Raw genomic sequence first — 26,092 nt, forward strand, 5'->3', positions numbered from 1 at the left:
TAATTACCTCTAACCTCCACAACCCTTCCAATGGGCATTGCATTTCCTCCTAATTTTAGTCAGCTTTTGCTTTTCAATGCATAGGCGAACAGTAAGGGAGACCCACTCCCCAATAATGGGTAGAAGGTTTTTAGTACGTTGTAATCCACGTCTATTTCATTGGGCATTGCAGTTCCTCATAATTTTTGGAAAGCCTTCCATTCACTGCTTAGGCCAACAGTGTACAGAAGACCCAGTTGCTATAAATGGAAAAAATGGTTTAGTTAAGGCCCTCTGACCTCCCTGTCACTTCCAAGGTGCATTGGAGTGCCTCAAAATTTTTGGTAGGCATTGCACTCACTGTATGCCCTATAACTGTGTAGCCAAACCACTCCTTTTGGTATAGAAACATATCCTACAAGACATGGGTTTTTGACTCCCCTGATATTCATGTGAATGGTCCCTGTTCCTCCTGCTCTTTCTCCTTTGCCGCCACCTCATCCATCATTCATCACCTGAAGCTTTGTTTTAATGGGAGTCATAGAACTGGGATAGTAGCCGGAAAACATTCAGCAATCCTCGGAGGAGTTAGGATATGCGTCAAAACGCTGACCACCTCAGGCCTAGCTGCTACTACATACATGCACTTGCATTCCAAGAAACAGAAAGCTAAGGAGATGGATGGCCTCATGATCATGATTAATTTACTCGTTGTGTAGGAGGCCGACCACTGCTGCTGTCTACCTTCTGAACTTTGTGTTGAAGCCTGATTGACCCAGGACCCACAATCCTTCTGGAGGACGTGTTGCATCCCAATGTCCAACTGTGTCCCGGCTTCCACAATATTAACCCAGTGTGAAGGCGTCAGTGAGATGGACCATCCCTGGCCACATTCACTTGTCCACGTGTTTGTGGTTTGGCTGTCCTTCCCACTAAATGCACTGGGGAGTGCACAGGTAATGTTTTGGTATGACGGCTTGTGTATAAGGTGCACCGGGACAAATAGGGGCGGCTGGGGACCGTTTATGGACACCCGGCCGTGGGGCAGCTGGGGACCGAGTATGGACACCCGGCTGCCCCCTGGTGGCTGGGGACCAAGCGTGGACACCCGGCCGCCGGGCGGCTGGGGACTGAGTATGGATACCAGGCCGCCGACACAGCCATGACTTGGTGGCCAGATTCCACCTCCACATGCCTAAAAGGCCCGATTTCAAGTGCAAGCAAGCAGTATGGTGTTGCAGCCTGGGGGTGGGTGGGTGGCAGGCTGCATACTTGCACTTGCATTGCAAGGAATGGGGGAGGTACAATTGAACACTGCCCTGGGACAAGGACTTGCACGGGGATAGTTGCAAGTCTGCATCTTCTGATGTGGCAAGGATCACTTCTGATGGGCACACTTTTAGACAGTGACCTGGGTGTCAGAGATGCTTCCAGTGGTCTTCCCCATGCTGTTCCCATGTCTTTTCAGCACTCTATGCATGTGTCACACAGCACATGGCCAGATAAGTTTGTAAAATGTTAAAATGACTTTTCCTGCTGAATGCATTTGTCACGGTTGAAAGCAATACAAAGTACAAAAACGCATAAAAAAAGCTACTTGTGAACATAGTCCAAGGTGTGGAGGTGTATTTTTGTTTTTGGTAATTTATTTTACCTTATACATAAGTCTTTACCCTGGAAAGGATGTTCCTTAACATATTTCACAGGAAAGCAGTTTCAGCTTCGTTTTTGAACTTTTTATTGTGAGCCCGTAAAAGTGGCTTAATACCTCTGACCACGTTGTTGACAGCAGTGACTTGGGGGTCAGAAATGCTTCCTGGGGCGATCCCCATGCTGTCTACATGTCATTTGAGCACTGCCACTATCGTTTTGGGCACTTTTTAGGCTTTCTACAGACTGCCGGGGGTGCCACCGCAAAAATTCTCGGGTCTCCCATAGACTAACATTGGGCTCGTTGCTCGGGTCGAGCACCCGAGTATCACGGTGAGCTCGGCCCGAGCTTCGAGCACCCGAGCATTTTAGTGCTCGCTCAACACTATTTATTACACGTTTAATAGTTTGTTTTTCATACTGTACATTACTGTTTGTTATTAATAAAGTTAATTTTTCTTACTTAAAAACACCTAACAAAAAAATTGGTGTGGTTTTTGGGGGGCATTTCAATTCATTTTAATGGGGAAATTTCATTTGATATAAGAGCAAATTGAGTTAAGAGCTTGGCCACAGTCAAGGTATCAATAGGGTATCAAGGCTCATAAGTCAAGGTATCAATGTAGTTTACTTTTTGTATAATAAATAAATAGATTTTCAAATATAGTTACAGTTTTTAAGATCTTTATATGTAGTCATTCAACAATAAACTTCATTTGTTTATTTCCAGTGTATGCAATTCTGTTATATTCATATGATAGACAGTAGTTCTTCAAATTTTTTTTATATGACGAACAAAACTTTTGTGGATTAAAGTACATGTCAAATTCCTGTGTAACAGCAATCTGTTAGACAGGACAGGTCTTTGTGACCTGTGTGGCTGCACAAAGGATCCCTGATACCTGCATATTCAATCCCTTACACTAATTTCTAGTCTAGTGTTATTGGTGTAACCATCCATCCATAGTCTATCTTTATGGACCATACCACACCATCCTGTCAGGCATTTCCTGTGGTGCATCAAATGGGTGAATGTGTGCAGTAGGTTTCCCTGATAAACAACCCTGCAAATTGTCCTTATACACAATTTAATTCACCTTCCTCCACAATTTGAGTCACATGTACCAGATATTTAAGGGGGTAGGTTGTAAGCACCTCTTACCCTCGCAGAATAAAAAGTGTAAAGACACATGTTTAGGTTTCTTCTATGTTGTGTCTTGGAAAGGCAAGGATTTGCTGCAAAGGCCAGATCCATTGATTATTGGTGACTGGGGATCATCCGTGGGATTTTGGGAATTCTAAGAATCACTGTGTTAGTTCTCGTTGGTGTCTAATTACCGGGTGGCACCCCCAGATTTATCTTTTTAATATTACTGTGTTACAGACTCTGGAAAATTATTTCAATGTTCTGTGGATGTTATCCAAGTGACACAATAATGTTTCTTCAATTGTTTACTGATCCATCAGCTTTGCATGCTCTGTCACATGCCCCACCACAAACTTGTTGGCAGAGGAGGAATAAGAGCATGGCATGGAGGACAATTGCCCAGCAATGAATGGAGATAAGTCTTTCAAAACATATGCACGTATGATTAACCAAGCATATCATTACTGGCTGGAGCCATAACTCTTGGGAAGGTCCTACATGTCATCTTAAAATAGTAGTTCTATGACAAATGCCCCACTGAGATCAGGAAATTAGTGTGTGAGAGGAAACTAGCTTCAATAGAGAAAGCTGCAACTTTGGCTGATGAGGATCTCAAAACCTTAGTGGAAGAAGTTTCTAATTGAGGGACAGAGAACTTCCAGCACCCCACCACCACTGATCCATTATGCTCCAGTCTCCAATGTTCACCCTCCAACTAGATCAACACCTCATGTTTCTATGTGAATCTGCTTTCAAATTGTTCTACCTCCTTCTGTGGAAAGCTACTGAGAGGGAAAGTAGCAGAGCACAAATTTTATGGATGTGGGCATCTTGGGCATCTGTAAGCCACCTGTTCATCAAACCAGTGAAGGAGGGATTCTCCAAGTTCCTTTACCTCCTCCGCCAGTATGGAGATTGAAGGGAGAGTGTTCCAGCAAAGATATTATAAATGTGGGCTGCATGGACATTTGAAAGCCATGTGCTTAGCTAACTGATGGAGGGGCAAACCTGCAACAAATTGGCCTATCCATTGTCTACAGGTAATTTTAGCAGAAGAAGAGATGACATCACTACGACATGACCTGCCAGCCTTCTGGACTTTGGCTTTGGGGCCAAGCAATGCATGGTTGTGATGTTGAGCGGCCTGCCTGCAGATATTTTCTTAGGAAATGATGTGGGAAATATAAAATGACAATTTGTAAATGCAGTAACCCAAGATTAAGCCAAGGGGAAAACGAAAATCAAGACTGGCTCTTCAACCCTACAACTTCAGTAAACAATATCAAAGAGGGATTCAACATCAAAATGTTGATGGATTGTCCAGGCAGGAGAAGTAATAAATCGTGTTGGCTATGTCTACATGCATGTACTTAGCAAGACCTAAGGTTAGGAGAGAAAGGTTGTAGTTCAGCTCACCTGTCTAGTGCACGATCATAAAAGTTCAAAGCAGAAAGTCCAGGAAGAGACCACCACTCTCTGCATCCATAAAAAAGAGATTATTTTAGTAAAGATAAAATCAGCAACAGTTCACACAGCAGTATTCCTTGAGGCATAGAGGGAAACCATAAATAGATAAGGCAAAGCATTTCTGACCCTTATGGTCCTTAATCTCTGCCTGTGATTAAGGACCACAAGGGTCAGAAACGCGTTGACTTATCTATTCATGGTTTCCCACTATGCCTCATGGAATACTGCTGTGTGAACTGTTGCTGATTTTATCTTTACTAAAATAATCTCTTTTTTTATGGATGAAGCGAGTGCTGGTCTCTTCCTGGACTTCAAGACCTAAGGTTACTTGTCTTGACACTGAGAGGGTAAGGGGTTGCAACAGTGTATCACCCATATTCTGTCTTCATGGGCCACCAGGCCCACCATTGTCATTTACTGTCCTGCATCTGTTGGGGAGAATGTGGGCCTGTGCTTCTCTCTGCCAGGAGCTTCCTTGTTACACAGCCCTGCAGACTGTTCTGAGACATGACATCATTGACTGTCTTTTTCCACACTTTGAGTCACATATACCAGAGGTTTAGGGGGGTGGGTTGTGAGCACATCAGCCCATGCATGGTTTAATCACAAGAGGTTAGTAAAAATGTGTAAAGACATGTTTGGGGTTGTTTTTGTCTGTTGTGTCTTGGAAGGAGAGGATTTGCTGCACAAGCTAGATGCGGGTAGCACGGCATGGACTATTAGAGATTGGGGATTATCAACCTGTTATGATAGGACACCTGCCTTGTCTTCTCTACTATATTTTAGGAGTTCTTCTAAGGACCATTGTGTGTTAGTAGTCATCAGCATTGAGTGGTAACCCGTGATTAGTTCCTTTTATTGTTGCTGCGTTGCAAAATCTGGTGAATTATGTTGATGGTCTGTGGAATATCCTCCAAGTGACACAATAAAGTTTCTTTGATTGTTTGCTGATCCACCATCCCTGTATGCTTTGTTTCAGCCCCCTGTCACAATTGAGTCAATATTTAATTTTTTATAAAGGGGATTGTCTTGACAAAATGTGCTCATTAACTTGGGGGGATGCAGGATTCTGTAAAATTGACAAACGAAATCATCCTCACCTGCTGTCACTCTGCAGGATCAGCAGCTGCTTTGTAATCTGTTGCAGAATCTGAAGTGATCATATTCCTGATAGAACAGCACAGTTATCACTTCCCAGTGCCTGCACAGACCATGGAACAGCCTTCTTTGGATCCCCGTGGGTGACAGCAGGTGAATACGATTTATTTTGTTATTTTTACAAAATACACTTTTTGCCTTTAAGCATCATACTGTACACAATAATTGAGAAGGGTGACAATAAGAACAATTGGGCCAGCTCTGCCTAAGACCAGGCCTACCTTCCTGCATTTGTAAAAATAATTTGTTTGACATTTACTTTTAAGTTTCATAAAAGTTTGAGCACAACTTGATTAATAAAATAATTGTTTCTATGAACTATTTTTCAATAGATTTAAAAGGACACGGTTTTAGAAAGTAAGCACTTACCATGTATAATTGCTTATGTCAAATCATACACTGAGAGAGAATAGCTGGTTTTCTGCTTGTTTTTTTAGAGGATTTTCCACATAACTCACCAAAGGATTTGGAAGTGTGGCATTAAATGTACCTTTCAGTACTGTGTCCTTAAAAACAGGGCTCATCTGTAGAAATAAATGCAGACATTATGATAAAATACTTCAAATATAGGTTTACAGTTCCATTTTGTTATTTGTAACACAGCCTGACTTATTAGGTACAGATAACAGATCCAGCAAAATTCAAATTCGCCAGTTTGTGTGAATTTCCTAGGAAATTCAATTCATAGACAAGTGTTACTCCATGAATTTAACCCTTTACTGACATCCGTCGTACATGTATGGTGCAAGTTGGTATTGGGTGTATGGAGCGGGCTCATGGTGTGCTTCATATCAAGCAGATAATGGCTGTGTGTTACAGCCAGGACGTGGCTCTAAAAGTCATGGGCAAAGCTCTCCCCAAATTTTTAACCTGTAAAATCCAGCTGTTAAACTTTGACATCGTCATTAACAGCACACACGCATAGGGGTGCATCATTGTATGCACCAATTGGCACCCCCCTGAACCGATCATAGGGCGCTGATGAGTTGCTATGACAGCAGGGGTCTGTTGAAGACTTCTATGTCTCTCATTATGGAGCTTCCTTGAAACCCAGCCTGTGGCCTGGCTTCAAAGGAGTCCATGATTTTTACTATATACAGCAATAACGTAGTATTGCTGTATATAGTACAAGCAATTAGATGACATGATCAAGTCCCACAAGGTGATTAATAAATACAGTAAAAAGTTAACCACGGCATCGCTACATATAGCAAAATTCACGGTCTCCTTCAAAGCCCGGGCACAGGCAGGGTTTCGAAGAAACTTCGTAATGACAGGCACAGCGGTCATCACCTGACCCCCGGCTGTCTTAACAACCAGAGAGAATGACGTGCACGCATGCCAGGGTGTGTTACATACCGCTGCCAGAGATTGACAGACGCATTTAACAAGTTAACAATCGTGGACGGAGCAACGCTCCACCCACGCTTGTTAGTGGGAGGTCCTAGCTGTAATACACAGCAATAAACTGCTGGGTACGGGGCCAGCTCGCTGCATGAACCGGCTCCATACACCCGCTTCCGACTTGCACGGTACATGTCCGGCGAATGTCGTAAAGGGCGTTAGACATAAAAATGGCAACATCTATGTAGTTAAAACAATTATATTAGCCATATGTACATGAATTCTACTCTAATTCCGATTCATCAACATATGGTTTTAAACTTTGAGAGGTAGTCCCCAATTTAAAATAAAGGGGTTATCCAATTATTTGGGAAATCTGTTCAGGGATTTATAAACCACTTCATCAGATTCTCCCTACTTACTGAACTCATCATTCACTGTGAAAAACAGCAAAAATTTGTCTTGGTCAAAACAAGATTGACTGCTATCTCAATGTTGTCAAAATAGAGGAAGAAGGGACAGAGCAAAGTGAAAGCTTTCTAGTAACTTTTTATCTTATCCCAGTGCTGGATTCACAGCTACTCTGCTCAATACTGCTGTATAATTTCCTCCATGCAGCTGATACTGAACATACATTAAGACCAGCAATCAGTAATGCCTCTTGTCTCTGTGAACTGTGTATGGGAGACATTTTAGTTTAATAGTTTTAAGGCTAAAAGAAGACACAAGACCATTAAGTTCAACCTATACCTTAACATGTCGATCTATAGGAACACAAAAACCCCATGAGGCAGATGCTCATTTCCCCATATTATGGGGGAAAATATCCATCCTGACTCCACATATGGCAATCAAACTAGTTCCCTGATTCAATATCACAACTAGAGATGAGCGTTGTTCGACTCGAACTGCTCGCCAATCTCAAATTCGAGCTGTTTTGGGCGGTGTTCGAGACGTTCGGCGAACACGAACGATTTGAGAAAAATTCGGCTGTTCGAGGTTATGTTCGATAACTGTTCGTGCACCAAAATCATAACTGGATTTTTTCTCAGTAATGATGAAAATTAATGTTAATACGCAGTTTGAGTGTACAGCGGGGCGGGGGGAGGGGCAGGGGATGGATCTCTGCAGGAATAATGAAGATCTCCATTTTTTTTTCTCTTTCCCGCATGTACAGTGGGGAGGTGCAATCTGTCAGCCTATCAGCAGCGCACACACGGAGCGAAGTGCTTTTTTTCACAGAAGCAAGGGCATGTGTCATTGGCAGTGTATGTCACATGTCCTTGCCCTATAAGACCCAGCCATTTTCCCCGTCGCCACCATTCTCTCACTGCTGCAGCTGCGTGTTAGACGGCACCGCTGTTGCTGTGTGCGCTATACCTTGTTTATTTCATGCCAATTTTCGCACAAATCTACAGATAGCTTGGGAGTAGGGAATAGTTGTGATTGCAGTCCTTTTAAGGACTACGTTACATCATTTCATACAACTTTTATCAGGCAGGTCTGTACTCTTAAATAGATAGGTTGGGAGTAAAGAAGAATTGAAATTGCAGTCCTTTTGAGGGCTAGGTTACATCAGTTCCTATCACTTTTTGCCAGGCAGGTCTGTGCCAGTGCTGTGCAAGTTTTTTTCACAGCATTTGGCTGAATCTAGCAAAGCTAATCCTTTTTGGCCTATTGCAGAGTGTGCTAGTCAGTGGAGTAGCCTATCTGTGTTGCAAGACACACCACCTGTGTATAGAATACCAATTTTTTTACTGCACCTAGTGAAGTAAAACCTTTTGGGCATAGCATCATTCTATTAGTCCATCTATACTGACCTCCATAAGGTTGCAAATTGAATATAATTTTTTTCTGAATCTAGCTCTGAAAAAATATTTGGCCTTCTAGCTGTGAGTGGGACTTGTTCTATTAGTCCATCTATACTGACCTCCATCAGGTTGCAAACTGAATATAATTTTTTTCTGCATCTACCTGTGAAAAAATATTTGGGCTTCTAGCTGTGTGTGGGACTTGTTCTATTAGTCAATCTATACTGACCTCCATCAGGTTGCAAACTGAATATAATTTTTTTCTGCATCTACCTCTGAAAAAATATTTGGGCTTCTAGCTGTGTGTGGGACTTGTTCTATTAGTCCATCTATACTGACCTCCATCACGTTGCAAATTGAATATAATTGTTTTCTGCATCTAGCTCTGAAAAAATATTTGGCCTTCTAGCTGTGAGTGGGACTTGTTCTATTAGTCCATCTATACTGACCTCCATCAGGTTGCAAACTGAATATAATTTTTTTCTGCATCTACCTCTGAAAAAATATTTGGGCTTCTAGCTGTGTGTGGGACTTGTTCTATTAGTCCATCTATACTGACCTCCATCACGTTGCAAATTGAATATAATTGTTTTCTGCATCTAGCTCTGAAAAAATATTTGGCCTTCTAGCTGTGTGTGGGACTTGTTCTATTAGTCCATCTATACTGACCTCCATCTGGTTGCAAACTGAATATTATTTTTTTCTGCATCTACCTCTGAAAAAATATTTGGCCTTCTAGCAGTGTGTGGGACTTTCTCTATTAGTCCATCTATACTGACCTCCATCAGGTTGCAAATGAAAAATAATTTTTATCTGCATCTAGCTCTGAAAAAATATTTGGCCTTCTAGCAGTGTGTGGGACTTTCTCTATTAGTCCATCTATACTGACCTCCATCAGGTTGCAAATTCAAAATAATTTTTTGTCTGCATCTAGCTCTGAAAAAATATTTGGCCTTCTAGCAGTGTGTGGGACTTTCTCTATTAGTCCATCTATACTGACCTCCATCACGTTGCAAATTGAATATAATTTTTTGTCTGCATCTAGCTCTGAAAAAATATTTGTCCCTCTAGCAGTGTGTGGGACTTTCTCTATTAGTCCATCTATACTGACCTCCATCAGGTTGCAAATTGAATATAATTTTTTTCTGCATCTAGCTCTGAAAAAATATTTGGCCTTCTAGCAGTGTGTGGGACTTTCTCTATTAGTTCATCTATACTGACCTCCATCAGGTTGCAAATGAAAAATAATTTTTATCTGCATCTAGCTCTGAAAAAATATTTGGCCTTCTAGCAGTGTGTGGGACTTTCTCTATTAGTCCATCTATACTGACCTCCATCAGGTTGCAAATGAAAAATAATTTTTATCTGCATCAAGCTCTGAAAAAATATTTGGCCTTCTAGCAGTGTGTTGGACTTTCTCTATTAGTCCATCTATACTGACCTCCATCACATTGCAAATTCAAAATAATTTTTTGTCTGCAACTAGCTCTGAAAAATATTTGGCCTTCTAGCAGTGTGTGGGACTTTCTCTATTAGTCCATCTATACTGACCTCCATCAGGTTGCAAAGTAAAAATAATTTTTATCTGCATCTAGCTCTTAAAAAATATTTGGCCTTCTAGCAGTGTGTGGGACTCATTGTATTAGGCCATCTATACCAAGCTCCACCAGCTTTTAAATTAATAATAATTTTTAGCTGCATCTAGCCCTGAAAATAATTTTTCTTCCCAATAGTGGTAGCAATAGAAATATGGGGCCCGCGCCTGGCTTACAAAAATATACGCTTCATAACAAAAAACACCAGCCTAGCGCACTGCATTAATAAGATGGCATCATCGTCTCTCCCAGTGCTAGGCCTACTACCCAGGCTAGCATTCCTGTGCCTAAAACACAATGTATGGGTCCGCGCTAGTCACTATGCTGAGGGGTCTAAAGCTGCTGCTAACGCTTTATAACAATTCAATTGGCAGATTTTCACAGAGCTCTTCCACAACGCCCACCCATCGGGCAACAGTTGCCCACCTTCCCTATGGGATCTAATGGCGAATAGTTGATGCCATTAATCAGAGCGTCAGTTGCCCCGTCGACGTGGCAAGCATACGGTAAGGCATGGGAAGAGTGGACACGACTAGTAGCAGGCAGACGGGTTGACCAATGTGAACAAGCCAGATCACAAGTCACCATAGAATTTCTCCACCAGCTAATTATGAGGGGCATATCAGGGGCGTCAGCGCAGCGGTGTCTGACTGGAGTAGCATTTCACTTCCAACTACTGAATTGGGGAGATGTGACAAAGGTTCATCATCAGACAATCCATAAAAGGGTGGAAAAGGGGTCAGCCAAGTCAGGAGTGTAGACGTCCCGTCCCGTGTCACTAAAACTGATTTCTCACATCATATCCCTAACCCAATTTGAAGCAACACTACTGTCTACTGCATTTGTGATCGCCTTCTTCGGGGCGCTGTGCATAAGCGAATTAGTCCCTCAATCCAAAATTACCACCAGTGGAGGCTTATTACACCACGACGTAGTCATAGCCAATAATGCAATACTTCTACGCATACACAAATCGAAAACGGTTTCAGCGGGCAGGGGCACTTGGGTACTTCTACAACCCACAAACGGTACACTGAGTCGGGTAACAATAGTAAAAACATATCTAACCATTAGATCACAAAGTAATTTCTTCCTATCACACATTGATGGAATGCCATTATCAAGTTACCAGTTACAAGCTATATTTAATAAATGCATAACATCGGCAGGGAACCACCCCAAAGATTACGGGACACACTCATTCCGCATAGGCGCGGCCACGGAAGCAGCAAGAGCAGGACTGTCAGAAACGGAAGTTCAGAGGATAGGGAGATGGCGATCCACGTGTTTGGCAAGATACATAAGACCGGACTTGTTATCCTAACATGGTTTGTTTCTTTTATAGGTGAAGCTAAGCCAACAGTGTGGGTGATAGGCCACTCGTATATGTATTGGGCAGAAAAAAGGGCGAAAGTCTGCCCAGGCGGAAGGGAATTAGAGTTTCATAACACATATTTCAGCTAGAGAGGTATTAGAGGCCTGCTATGGCCACAGGTACTAATGGAGGTAATCAAGGTAGGGAGAGAGACAAGAGGTCCGGTCATCTTAGTTATACAGGCCGGGGGAAAAAACCTAGGTCATAACAACAGCGCATAACTAATGGCAATAATGAAACTAGACACTGAGCACTTCAGAGAATTTTTCACAAAACTAGCCATAGTATGGTCAGAGATTGTGCCGATAGCGGTATGGCAAGGTGCGCGAGACATCACGGCCATCGAACGGACAAGGCGGGTAATAAATATTCGGATGGCAAAATTTAGAAGAGACAGAGGCGGTGTAGTGGTATGACACCGACAACTGGAAGGAGATAAAGCAGGCCTCATACGGCCCGAGGTTGTTCACTTAATGGATATTGTACTGGACATCTTCCTGTCAGGACTCCAGGACGGAGTGGAACAAGCGTTAAGAGTGATGGGTGGGGGTCAGAGTCCTGCATACGAGTACACAGGATCCTCCGTGGCCTGGAAATAGAAAGGACATGTTGGAGAGTTACACTTGTTGGCCAACTTGCCGGAGTGGAGACCCAGGGCATGCTGCAACAAGCTGAATTATTTTAGAAATAAAATGCCTTTCTAATGGAATGAGTATAAAGAGTTAATAAAGCTGTGACCGATCCTCACCCATCCAGTTGTAAGAGTTACATTATTGTATTGTCAAGGAAAGGGGGGCCGTAGGGGGGCTGAGCGTCTGGGTTTGGTTGGGGGTCCCCACAGTCTGCCTAGGCTAGATGCATTTAAAAATTCTTATTAGATACACAGGCGGTGCAGCTTGCTTCGCAGCTGGGCTACTACGCCCAAAGTATTGCCTAGGCTAGATGCAGTTAAAAATTCTACGCTGACTAGCAGACACTGAAGATTTGGAGCAGACCTCTGAGTAAACAGCTCTTCAGACTCAACTATCTGTGTTACCCCAAGCCATAGTGTATGTAGTTTCTTACAGTTAAAGGGGGGGGGGGGGAGCGACCCAACCCACCTGGAATTGACGATGCCAACGTCACGTAAGACACAGCAAGGGGACTCCAAAAAGAGTCTCCATTTTTTCCCAAAATTGTGGCTCAGACACCACTTAACCATAGAACGCATACCTGGGGCTTCGCAGGCCCGCCCTGTTAATTGTTTTCTATTTTCTGCAAGATTACTTTAGTTAGAATTTTGAAACTCTAGGTATTCTTCATGTATATAGTTGTTTGTCATTTGAGTTTGAGTTATTCCATGTTATTTGCACACGGGCCTAAAAGGCCGCAGGTATATGAAAGTGTAGATTTTTATGGTCATGCGTTCTAGGGTTAAGTGGCATCAATTGCCCCACAGTTGCTTAAAACGGTTGGTGAGGTGATTTTACCAAATCCTCAAGGTTTTAGTCTCCCAAGGATAACACAGGGGTAGAAAAGTCCTTGCGAATCCATGATTTGTTCATCTTTATGAACGTGAGTCTGTCTACATTCTCAGTGGACAGACGCGTGTGCTTATCAGTCAGCACACCACCAGCAGCGCTGAACACACGTTCAGGGAGAACACTGGCTGCAGGGCATAACAAGATCTCCAAGGCGTGAGTGGCGAGCTCCGGCCATTTTTCCAGATTGGAATACCAAAATGAGCAAGGGTCCAGTGACACAGTCATGGCTTCGATGTTCACTTGGAGATACTCCTGCACCATCCTCTCTAGGCATTGACTATGCGTCAGACTTCTTGTCTCCTGTGGCCATGCAAAGGATGGTCTAAAAAAGTGGTGAAACGATTCCACAAAATTGCTGTTACCAGCAGATACTTTGTTACTGTTATGGTTTGAGTGATGAAGACTCGACAGTCCCACGGTTGGCAAGTTAGAACTGTGAGATTCACTACGTGCACCACTGGTGTTTTGTGGAAAAGCACATGAAAGATTCTGCAACAGCGTCTGCAGATACTCCTGCATGCGTCAATCCCTTTTTATGGCAGGAATTATTTCGGCAAATTTACTTTTGTACTGGGGATCTAAGAGTGTGGCAACCCAGTAGTCGGGATTACTTCGAATTCTGACAATCTGAGGGTCATGTTGCAGGTAGTGCAGCAAGAAGGCACTCATGTGTCTTGCGCATCCAGGAGGACCAAGTCCTTGTTGTGTTGGTAGCGAGGTAAGAATCATGCTTCCTTCCTCTGCCCTCTCCCCCCAACCTCGCACATCAGAAATGTGATGAAGGTCTCCCTCATCTGATGAGTCTTCCATGCCCATCGCCAGTTCGTCCTCCACTTCTTCCTCGGCTCCTGCACCTTCCTCAACAGTTTGGCTGCTACCATGCGCCCTGGTTAATCCCTCTCCCCCACCCTCCCATGCCTGCCGCCTTGGTGCTGCCAACCGTCTGGACCTTGGAGATGTTATCCCTTCCGCAAACGACTCCTCCTCTACTTCCTCCACCTCCTCTTGTCCCACCACCTGACTCTGAATTCTGTTTAATGTGTGCTCCAGCATGTAAATCACCGGAATAGTCATGCTGATAATGGCATCGTCGTCAGCACTAAACATCTTCGTCGCCATTTCAAAACTGTGCAGAAGGGTGTGTGGCGCCCCTGAGGGTTCAGTCGCCACAGAGTTACTGCATCTCACCCAGAGGTGTGGTATCTCACCCTCAGGTAAGGAAGGCATATGGCTCGGGACCCTAACACCTGCATCCAACACATACCCGCAGTGGGGGTAGGGCGAGATTGCTCCTAAGGGAGAGCACAGTCCCAGGTCCCTAGCTGGTGGGAGGGTCCTATGTAGTGGGTGCTTAGGGGAGCAGCTTAGAGGAGCACATGACAGGGAGAGTATAAATAGGAAGCCATCTTAGAAAGAGCAAGCCAGTCAGAGGAGGAAAAGTGACAGGAGCAGAGGCTCGGCATGAGCTCTGCTCCAGAGGCGGGCCTAGCCTGGGAGGCCCAGGACTGAAGGAGAGAAGAGAGGAGTGGGAGCAGGAAGGCTCCAGGAACCGAAGGGACCCTAGGGCTACGGGCCGTGCAGAAGGCCACCCGTACTCCTGCTGCTACGAGGAGGTAGAGGGGTCAAGCCAGATAAGGGGAACCGGTCCCTCAACTAGCGGAGAAACAGCAAGGCTCAACTAGAAACCGGAGGCTGCAGCATTTCATGTACTGCAGGTAAAAGTCCACACCAGTCTCACTAAGAAGGTAGCCACAAGGACCCAGGGGACGGAACACAAGTCGCCCGCCAAGGCCCGAGGATACTGGATAGAAGTGTCACTGGGTGTGAGGTGCAGGGAGAAATCCAGAGAAAGGACACACAGAAGGGGGTCCTGCTAAGTACTCCGGAGCTATCTGGGGGTGGACTGAGCCCCTCACTGAGTACGCACAGCACGACGGGTGAGATTGCTCTGGTACCTGTAATCTGGACTGCAACAACTGTGAGTAAAGATCTTGGGACTGCATCACACGGACTCTGTGTTCATTACTGACTCCCTGCACTACAACCACCATCATCCACCCACACTGCCCTCAAGCTACACTCTTCCTGTGGTGAGTAATAATACCATTGCTGCAAAACCACCAGCTTCAGAGGACTGTTCCGCAGCGGCGGCCCATTTTGCCCCACTCCAGGGGTGGCATAGTCGGACATTATAAAACCCATATATACAAATTACCCTTGGATTGACCGCCCTGGATCACGGACCGGGTCACCGCCACAGCGACTACAACCCCCAGCGGTACCCACGGCCCAGGGGGCGCGTCAACTTCATAGGTCCCTGATCTGAGACCACTCCTGCAGCGTGATTTGCCCCACCTCTGGATCTCGTTGGCCCAGGCTATACGTCAGAACGTATTGCACCAGGGCTTGTCGGTGCTGCCACAGTCGCTGCAACATGGTCAGAGTTGAATTCCACCGAGTCGGCACATCGCATTTCAGCCGGTGAACTGGCAGGCCCAACGACTTCTGTAGAGATGTAAGTCGTTGAGCTGCGGGATGCGAACGGCGGAAGTTAGCACACAGCGACCGTGCCCTCTGCAGAAGGCCATCTAGTCCGGGATAGTGGGCTAACAATTTATGGACAACTAGGTTCAACACATGAGCCATACAAGGCATGTGTGTGACATTGCCCCGGCGAAGGGCCGCACCCAGGTTTGCAGCATTGTCGCACACGGCCTTCCCTGGTTGCAGGTCCAGTGGAGACAACCATTCATGAAACTGGGTCTCCAGAGCTGACCACAACTCCTCTGCTGTGTGACTCACATTTCCCAGACATTTCAAAGTAAACACTGATGCCTTGAGCCCTGCTGCCAGCATAGTAAGGAGGTGTGCAGGATTCCTTCTGCGCAGTTAGAAAGCAGGTGGCATTACCAGACAGGCTTTGGGTGCAGGTGGAGGACCGAGAGGAGGTTGAGGAGGCAGAAGCAGTGGAGGAACTTCGAGATAAAGAGGATTGACGCACAACTTGTGGGGACGGTAAGACTTGGACAGCAGCCCCTTGTCCTGCTGTCACCATAGTTACCCAGTGCCCAGTCAGCGACATGTAACGCCCCTGTCCATGCCTACTCGTCCAAGTGTCTGTGGTGAAATGCACCCTGTCACACACAGAGTTTCTCAAAGAAGTGGTGATGTTGTGTGCGACATGCTGGTGGAGCGCAGGCACACCTTTCTTGGAGAAGTAGTGCCGACTGGGCATCTGGTACTGGGGCACTGGGACGGACATAAGGTCTCGAAAATCCACTGTGTCCTCCAGGCGGAAAGGCAGTATTTCTGTAGCCAAGAGCTTGCAGATGGTGAAATTCAACCTCTTAGCTTTCTCATGGCTAGGAGGAAATGGTCTTTTACTTTTACCCTACTTGAGTAGGGTGTCCCCGGCAAACTGCCGGTCTGTGAGGAAGATGCAGGCGGACATGTTAGGTTAGGTGTTTCCACTTCCCAATGAACTGATGACCTGCCAATCACACTGGCTTTTGCACGTAAAGAGGTGGCAGGTCTGCGTCCAATAACATGTGTGACTGCTGTCCCCCCAGTCACAGAGGTTGAAGAGGCCGTGGATGCACAAGATGGGGCAGACGGTGGTTGGCCCAGCCTGCTAGGCCGCATTGTAGCACAGTGAGCTTCCCACTGCAACTTGTGCTTCATATCCATGTGACGGTACAAGCATGAAGTACTCAAACTATGGATTTTTTGGCCTCTACTTAGCTTTTGGTGACAAATATTACAGATAACACGAGTTGGGTCATCCTTATCATTCTGAATAAATGCCCAGGCTATGCAAGGCTTAGAGCCCATGCAACCTGAAGAGCCACTGCGACTTGTGGTCAGAGGCAGAGTTGTGGTTGAGGATGCAGTTGTTGACGTGCTTCCAGTACTCCGTCTCTGTCCAGGAAGGCGCAACCTAACCTCGTCGTCAATAGCATCTGTGACGCCCCGCTGTGCTTGGTATCACAGATCCTAGAAGAGTGTATTGATGGAATCCTCCACAAGAGGCCCCCATAAACATTCACACATCTCCACTTTCCACCTCAGACCAGCAGAGGGAGCCCGTTAGGGATATAAATAGGGAAGGTGGAGCTAGGCAGTTCAGTTCCTCTGAAGAGATCCTGCAGTAGAGAAGCCTAAGAGAGGTCAGTCTGCAGTGGAGCTCAGTCTAGTCTAGAGAACTCAGTTAATAGTTCAGCAGTGGAGCACAAGGCTCCTGCTAGCTAGATTCAGTAAGGCATAACCGGAATCCCTGGAGAACTACAAGTCCCTGGATCGCTAAGGTGCTGATACGTAACAGAGCCAGGAGACGCTTAGGCCCCGCATAGTGGGAGCGTGAACTCCAAGAGAAGGCCCTACCACAAGGTCAGCCAGCGCAGGACAGAGACAAAGTTAGGCCTAGCTCCAGGCAGGTCAGAAACTTACTACGCAGAGGCAAGAAACAGGAGGCCCTACACCCGCTCATTGGGGAGGATCCTGATATTCACCCTTCACCCTACAGTGCTCCGGGATGTGCCTGAATTTCCTCCAGTAAAAGGTACTGAAGTGACTACCGTGTCCGTTCCCGTTCTTGCTCTGACCCAGCTGGGTCTCGCCTGTCCTGCATTCCCCCTGCATACGCTGCCCTGAGACCTAGCTCCACCTGTGGGGAGCTATACCATCGAGCTGCCTTTTCACGGGTCTCAGTGGACTGCTGCAGAGCTGGTGCTTCTCACCAGATATCACAGGTGGCGTCACGAATTCTTCTAAAATTAACAATTATCCACTCTTTTAAAGAGTGACCCCAGGGTACGGGCCAGGGAGCCGACCACCGCGACATCCCCAAGGCCAGGCAAAGGCCCGGGTACCGAGTCATCCCCATCCCCTGGGCTAGTCACATCCTCCTCTACCTCCTCAGTTGACCTCATCGACTGGCTGACTGTGGGTTGACAGTAAGTGGGATCTCCAACCTCGTCATCATCACCCTGTGTGTTATCACACCCGTCGTCCTCAAAGCCAACCTCTTCCTGCCCTGACCGAAAAGTCAAGTTGTCGCTCCAATCAGGTATTTGAGTCTCATCATCGTCTTCATCATTGTCTCCACCAACAGGAGTGACAGTTTGGGAACGAGGGTCTACATTATGCTCAGAACCTTCTTCATCTGGTCCTGGATCCGACATATAAAGATTCTGGGCATCAGTGCAGATCATTTCCTTGTCTGGATTCACAGAAGCTCTGGAGCAGACCTCCGTTTCCCAGGCTATAGTATGAGTAAACAGCTCTGCAGACTCAACCATCTGTGTTACCCCATACTCAGACGGGCAGCTGGAGACTTGGGAGCTGTGAGGAAGCAAGTGCGATTGGGGTGACACCTCTGAGGACTGGAGTATTTGTGATGTTGAAATTGAGGTGGAGGAGAGCCCACTTGAAGGAGCACTTGATATCCGCTGAAGCACCTGCTGTTTTTGTGCCTCATCTGGAATTTGAAGCGATGGGCGTGTCCGTAAGAAAGGGATCGCATCACATTGTCCACGAAAAGAAGTCGACATCTTAGTTTGGCTGGAAGATGGTCTTTCTTCTGCAGATGTTACCCCCCCCACCACGGGGGGGCTCGACCCACCAGCGGACAGGCACCAGTATTGGGAGAGGGGGGCTGGCCGTCAGGGTCCACCGCGGCTCTGGCACAAACCCGGCGACACGGAGGTGGCACGGGCAGGAACGAACTGGCCATGTCGGCTTCTCACTTTTTGGATTTTAGAAGGGCATGACATGCCTATATCTGTGTCTCCCCCTCCTTTTACTCCTCCACCTCTTTTCTTTTCGCATGACTATATGTACTTGTCACTTTTCCATGTGTTAGTTATGTCTTCTGAGCAGTTTGTCAGCTTTTGGACACCTTTGAAGGTGTTTTCTATGTGTTTCTATGTGTTTTTGTTTGCCTGCCATTGGTTTTAATGGTGTTCGAAGGTGTTCGACGAACAGTTCGACGAACAGTTCGGCGAACACACGGGTGTTCGATGAACCGAACCGAACTCGAAAACTACAGGGGTGGCTCAACACTAATCACAACGTCTAATTCCCATAACCTGTAGTATTATATTTATCAAGAAAGGCATCAAGGTAGAGATGAGTGAATTAGACAAAAATTGAATTTGACATATTGCATGGATTTTCCAGGGAAAGTAAATTTGCAGTGAAGTTATTTAAAAACTTCAGAGAATATTAAATGTACAGTGATGAGCAAAAGGGCAACAATATTTTGAACTTTTGACGTTAAAGTTCCATATCTCACCATCCACCACTGCTTCTAACATGAGACTAGCATCAATTTATAGACAATCATCTTGGCTAATTCATACATAAATTTGACTTGTAACCATTTAGCATATGAATAATTATGCAGATTCTTGTCATGTCACTTCATTGTTACTGTTTTGCTTTTGGTGGTGGAAAAATATTTTTATTCCTGTATACTAAAAATTATAAGCTGTTCTCACATTCCCCAAAAGCTCAGTGTGTTACTAGGTTGATTCTCAAGCAAAAGGTCATTGGTTGTAATCGAGGAGCAGCCATGAAGAAGGTTTCCCAAGAAAAGAGAAACAGCATTATCCAGCTCATTAATAGCGGTCTCTCTGCCAAGAAAATTGCCAAACTGCATCATGTGAGTGCTATGACAGTTAGAAGAATAAGAAATGAAGTCCATCCATCCTTTCAACAGCCAAGAGGTGGATGTCCAGGCAAAATATCAGAGTCTACAAGTTGGCTCATCGCAACGTCTATCAGTTTTGGCCCGACAAACATGACAGTGGAGGTGGCTCATGTGCTTTGTAATAGTGAGATCACAGACGTCCAAGTAAGCACCATGCGAAGCACAATGCACAAGTCTCGAATGGTGAGTCATAAAAGGGGGAAGAAGCCTCGACTTCAATTTTTCATCACAAGAAGCATTGGCTCAAGTTTGCAAAAAAGTATGAAAAGTGAACAGTAGAAGATTGGAAACGGGTAATTTGGAGCAATGAGATGAAAGTTAAAGGACTAGACTCGGATAGGTGCAAATGGGTCTGGAAGAAACAAGGAAAAGAGGGGCTAACGGATAAAGAAAGTCGAAAAAACTATAAAGTTCGGTGGAGGAACCCTGACAATATGGGTTGTGTCACAGCCAAAGGCGTTGGATACTTGACCAGGATTGATGGTGGTCTCAATGCTGAGCTATATGTGAGAATCCTACAAGATGAATTACTTTGTAAACTCGAATACTACGGGTATGAAAAGGGTGACATAGTGCTCCAGCAGTATACATCGAAATTGGCAAAGAAATGGTTTAATGGCAAAGGAGCAAAGGTGCTGGATTGGCCCCAACAGTCCCCAAACTTCTAGCCAATCAAACACTTGTGAGTAGAGTTGAAGAAAAAACTCTATACATACTCAAGTGAGTAGGCCAGTATTCACAACTTTGGGAAAGTGTAGAAGAGACCTGGGATCAGATTTAGGTAGAGACATGCTTGAATCTGATCAATAGCATACCCGGAAGGATTCAGGCAAAGCCAAAAGTGGATTTACAAAATACTAACAAAATTAAAAAAATATAAATTTTGATTTTTAGGACAAAACAATAACAATGCAGTGACATGACAAGAATCTGCATAACTAACCATATGTTATATAGTTGCAAGTCAAATTTATGTATGAGAAAGCCAAGATAATGGTCTATAAAATGATGGTAGTCTCACATTAGAAGCAGTATTGGATGGTGAGATATGGAGTCTGAAAGTCAAAACTTCAAAACATTGCTATCCTTTTGCTTATCACTGTAAGATGTAAAAAAGAAAAAAAGAGACATACTCACCTTACCACTAACCTATCATGCCCCTTGGTTGCTCACTGCCCAATGATTGCTTTTAAGAGCCATCTCTTTTTTCACCCGTTGCAAGCTGCACCTCCTGGCCTCTTCACTCTAGGCCTGGACTTCAGGCCTCAGTGTTCACTGCACTTCTCACATCTGCGATGTCAAGAGGTGCACTGCGCAGTGAAAAGTCAGGCCTGGGCATAGCCTGAAGTCCCGGCCTAGAGTGAACAGACTGGATCTACGATGGCAGAAAGAAGAGGTCCTGAGTACCAGATGTTGGTCAACAAGCAGCGCTGCTCGCTGTCTGGTCCTATTATCTCACATCTGCAACCAGCTTAATCTAGGCAGGGACATCAGACCTTGACAAGGCATCAGAAGTCACCTCTATGGCCAGAAGTTCTGGTCTACAGTGAACAGGCTGAGAGATGCAACAGGGCAAAAAGAGGTGGCGCTGAGTACTGGATGGTGAGCAGAGATCATTGGAGGGGCAAGACAGGTGAGTATAAGTTTTCATGCTTTTTAAAATTTTGTCGGCTGTCTATGGTCCATCAAAATGATGGCCTGCAGGCAGGCATTTTGCTAAATCCAAGCAAAGCAAATTTTCAAAAATCCATATTGTCAAAATGCAATTTTTTTACGTGTATTTGATTAGATTTCAATTTAATAAATTTGATCATTCCCACATCCTGGCCCTCCTTGAACTTGTTTAGTGAATATAATACAACATGCTATGGCAGAGAGTTTTATAGTCTCACTGCTCGTACAGAAAATAATGACCTTCTGTGATAATAAATTATTTATTTTTTCATTTATTTTACTCATTTACATAGAGCCATTAATTCCACAATGTTTACAGACATTATTGGCACTGTCCCCGTTGGGGCTCACAATCTAAATTCCCTATTACTATGTTTTTGGAGTGTGAGAGGAAACCGCAGAATCCGGAGGAAACCCACACAAACACGAGGAGAACATACAACCTCCTTGCAGATGTTGTCTTTGGTGGGATTTGAACCCAGGACCCCAGCGCTGCAAGGCTGCAGTGCTAGCCTGAAACCTTTTCTCTAGACATAGAGGATAACCCTTGTCATCAATGCAGGCCTAGGTGTAAAAAGATTATTAGAAAGATCTCTGTACTGTCCCTTTATATATTTGTACATTGTAATAAGATCACCCCTAAGCCTTCATTTTTCTGAACTGAATATCCCCAAGTTTTATAGCCTGTCTATGTACCACAGTGCACCCATTCCCTTATTAACCTAGGTGGCTCTTCTCTGCACCCAATCTAGTTCAATTTCTTTTTATACACTAGCACAACATTGTGCACAGTTTTCTAAGTGTGGCCTGACTAGTGATCTGTATTCAGGCCAAATTATGTTCATTGCAGCCATTTTCCACCTACTATCTCAGAAACAACTGAAAATTAGAGCTGGAGCTTGCAGAGGGGAAAACTGGTGAAAAAATGCTGAATACAAGGCATATAAAGGCTTGAAATAGTGCTATTCCTCATGTACATGTAAGGTGCCCCAGCGAGGTAGTCGTGGGCGAGCTGTAGCCCCCTCTCACTATGGCACCCTACAGACAATACGTGTCCTCCATCTGAAGTGTGGCTGTGTATGTAGTGCTCTTCACTTACTTCAAGCCATCCGATCGCGGCTGTCTCCAGGCATTTCTCTTCTGGGACCAGGGCAGCAATAAATTCAGAGGACACGAGGTTCTTAACCAGAACTTGGACTTTACTTGGGGAAGAGGAATATATACAATATTTACAGGCAGATATAATGGATAAGGCCCGACAGGCTATCATCTCTCTCACAGGCGCTGGCAACATCTTCAGCCCTGGTTCCCTCTTTAAATGAAGCATCTCTGTGACTCTATCTCCAGCCCAAGAGACTCTTCTGTAGTACTGACAGTAATCTGGATCCAATCTCTCCCCCCACGTCTTAGCCTGGAGTCCTATTCCTCTTCCTCTGCTTCCTTGCAGACTAGAAGTGCCCCGGGTCCTCACTACCTCAGATGAGTTTCTCCGGCCGGCTAACAGGACTCGTGCTCTTGTGTGGGGAGACTTGCACACTGGGGATCCCACTGTCAGAGTGTATGGAGCTCCCGTCTACCCTAGCAGCCGCTATAGTCAGACTGCCCGAACGATTCACTGTACTATCTCTTACTGCCCCCTGGACCATAAAACAGAGGCTTTTTGCTAATGTGCCCACCCACTGTGAGCTGTCATCACAGAACTTTAACCCATCACTGTCTATAACACTGCTAGCAGACTCAACCTGACATCTGCACCCAGGACAGTGGCATCTTGTGGCTGATTAGCCCACAAGGAACTATGCCAGAGCTAACCCCTTAGCTTGGCCTACCACAGTTCAGGGAGGATTAATTAAGGGAACACTTTCCTTAACTACCTCAGTGCCTAGGGAAGGCTGCATCCTTCCCCACTATTACATACACACATAACAGCTTATTATATCATGTCAGTTGAAATGCAAAGTAAAAGCTAAAACTTTAGAAGGAGCTGTCATAAATTAAATCCCATTCACATCTGGTCAACATGTCAGGCCATTGTGAAGTCTTAGGCTGTCTTGTATAATGTCTTGTATAATGATAAAAAGAAAACTATAAAAGCTAATTCTACTTGCTACTTGCATCAATCTTATCTATTTTAGATTGTAACTGAAAATAAAATAAAAATGTACTATTTTCTCTGAGCTTTGACAAATTAGAAGATCAAATTAGATGATCACTTATTTAAAATTACATGGCTATAATTTACCTTTGGTATGTAGGTTGTAATATAATTTTTATTTTTCTAAGAATAAAAAATAAGACTTTATTCTTAATTAAAGTGTATGAAAAGTGAAACAACTTGAGAAACAACATGTCTAGTAGAAAAGCAACAACGAGTAAAAGTCTTGAAGATTTAAATAGATTGCTCCAATATGTTATCTCTCACTCTGCTAATTCTTCTGGGATATGAGTAGATTAACAATGGAGTAGCTCATCAGACAGAGAAAGGAGCAGCACAAACAACTAATTGGAAAGCAGAACAGTTGTAATAAAAATTGACTAGGGGCAGAGAAAAGGTCATTTGACACTTGATTTTCTGCACATTTTACTGGAATGCCTAAAGATAATGAAATGCAAAACTCCAGACTACCTGCTATAATTAAGTCTTATAACTACTGCAACTATCTTGCTAACTATTAGCAATAAGTTGTGTAGACTGCCAGTACTCAAGAAAATCTACTCATTAATAAGCGAATGCAATTATTTTCACAGTTTAACAATATCTAGAACTATGGCCAAAATATTTGGACCCTTATAATATAAGATGACAGCTAACTTTCTTCTTTGGCATTTATTACCTGTAGCTTATAAATATCTAGAGCTCAATATCAAGCACAAACACAAACATTTTATACATACAAATTTACAATTTAACCCTATTCCACCTCAGCCAATTTTCTTTTTTGGCATGAGATCCATAACTTTTCTGTTTTTCCATCAACAAAGCTGTGAGAGTTTTTTTTTGACCCCTTCACGATCTTGGGATTTTCCATTTTTGCGGTTTTTGCTCCCCTTCTTCCCATAACTTTTTTATTTTTCAGTCAATATGGCTGTGTGAGGGCTTGTTGTTTGCGGGACGAGCTGTAATTTTGGACAACATCATTGATTTTACCTTATAGTGTACTGGAAAACAGGAAAAAAAATTCCAAGTGCGGTGAAATTGCAAAAAAGTGCAATTCCACAATTGTTTTTCTAGTTTTTTTTACCGTGTTCACTAAATGCTAAAACTGACCAGAAACAGTTGAACTTTTACTTTTCAGTATATGGCCATTACACTGTAGCAAGTAGGATAGGGCACAACAGGGAACAATCTTTCTCACAGTTACTGGACATAATGTCATTATGATTCTGCAGGTCATGACGAGTTCATAGATACCAAACATGTATAGGTTCTTTTTTATTTAAGTGTTAAAAAAAAAATTCAAAGTTTGTAAAAAAAAAAAAAATGGCGAAATTTACGACACCCATAGCGTCTCTATTTTTTGGGATCTAGGGCTGGGTGAGGGCTTATTTTTTTGTTGCCTAGCGGACATTTTTATTGGTATAATTTTGGGGTAGATAAGATGTTTTGATGGCCTGTTATTGCATTTTATCGCAATCTTGCGGTGACCCATAATTCTTGTGTTTTTATTTTTTTTCTCGTTACGCCATTTACCGATCGGATTAATTTAGTTTATATTTTGATATATCGGGCATTTCTGAACTCAGCAATACTAAATATGTGTATTTTTTTATTCTTTTATTTTGAATGGGGCAAAAGATGGGTGATTTGAACTTTTATATTTTTTTTAAAAAAATCATATTTTTTAAAACTTATTTTTACACTTTTACTCGCTTCAATAGACCCCTTAGTAAACTTGATGCTGCGATCATCTGATCGCTTGTGCTACACATAGCAGGGCTTCTATGTGTAGGAGAAATGATCATCTCTTTTGAACGCCGGCCACGGGCCAGCATCCATGGGAGATCTGCAGTAATAGGCACGGGGGTTTTCTGTGGACCCCCGGCTGTAGTGCAAACCCAAGAGTTGGTGAAAAATGTAGAAGTGGTGACGTGTTTCTATTATACTTTTCTTCTGATTGTTCCACTACTGATTTTGGCTTACAAATACTGAAGTAAAATACTGACCAAATACTGAACGTGTAAATGTGGTCTAATGTACAGTATGTTCTAAGCCAGACAATGTCAGTTGTAACAGAAAAAGTCTTCAAAGTTGATGTGTGTTCCTGAAATATATTTACTTTCATACACTTTAAAGAGACAAATATGCTTTTTTTGACACAGAAAAAATATTACGTAGAAATAAAAAATATTACTAGAAGGTGACCTGTCACCAGATCAAAAGTGGACAATTTTGCTTTTTTTATTTTCCTGCTGCTCTCCTGAGCATTTTGTTGATAATTTTTAAATGTGCCATAGGGTTTCAGGGATATGGGCCACTTTTCGTGCTAATTTTTGTGGTCTTTACTTGCACGCGGGATAATAAAGCAGAGCAGCCTAATGGCAAAAAGAACATAAAAATTTGCACTAAACAAAAAAGTTGATATCTTTGGTCCATACAGATGGATTAAAAAAAAGAAGAAAGAATTACTTAGGGGAGCAGCGAAAATAGAATAAAAGCACA

At 43.9% G+C, this 26,092-nt stretch overlaps 1 protein-coding gene across 1 annotated transcript in view; it reads right to left on the bottom strand.

Moving 5' to 3' along the window:
- Positions 1-26,092, bottom strand: part of STPG2 (sperm tail PG-rich repeat containing 2) — a 1,485,896-nt gene that overhangs the window by 24,756 nt on the left and 1,435,048 nt on the right. Inside the window, exon 14 of the mRNA XM_073638559.1 lies at positions 5,771-5,925. Within this exon, the coding sequence (XP_073494660.1) occupies positions 5,794-5,925 (132 nt within the window). The 3' untranslated portion in view covers positions 5,771-5,793. The remainder of the gene's footprint in view (positions 1-5,770; positions 5,926-26,092) is intronic.

The sequence above is a fragment of the Phyllobates terribilis genome, unplaced genomic scaffold (genome assembly GCF_046119375.1).
Source record: "Phyllobates terribilis strain yellow unplaced genomic scaffold, ASM4611937v1 Scaffold_1__5_contigs__length_1240528914, whole genome shotgun sequence".
NCBI lineage: Eukaryota > Metazoa > Chordata > Amphibia > Anura > Dendrobatidae > Phyllobates > Phyllobates terribilis.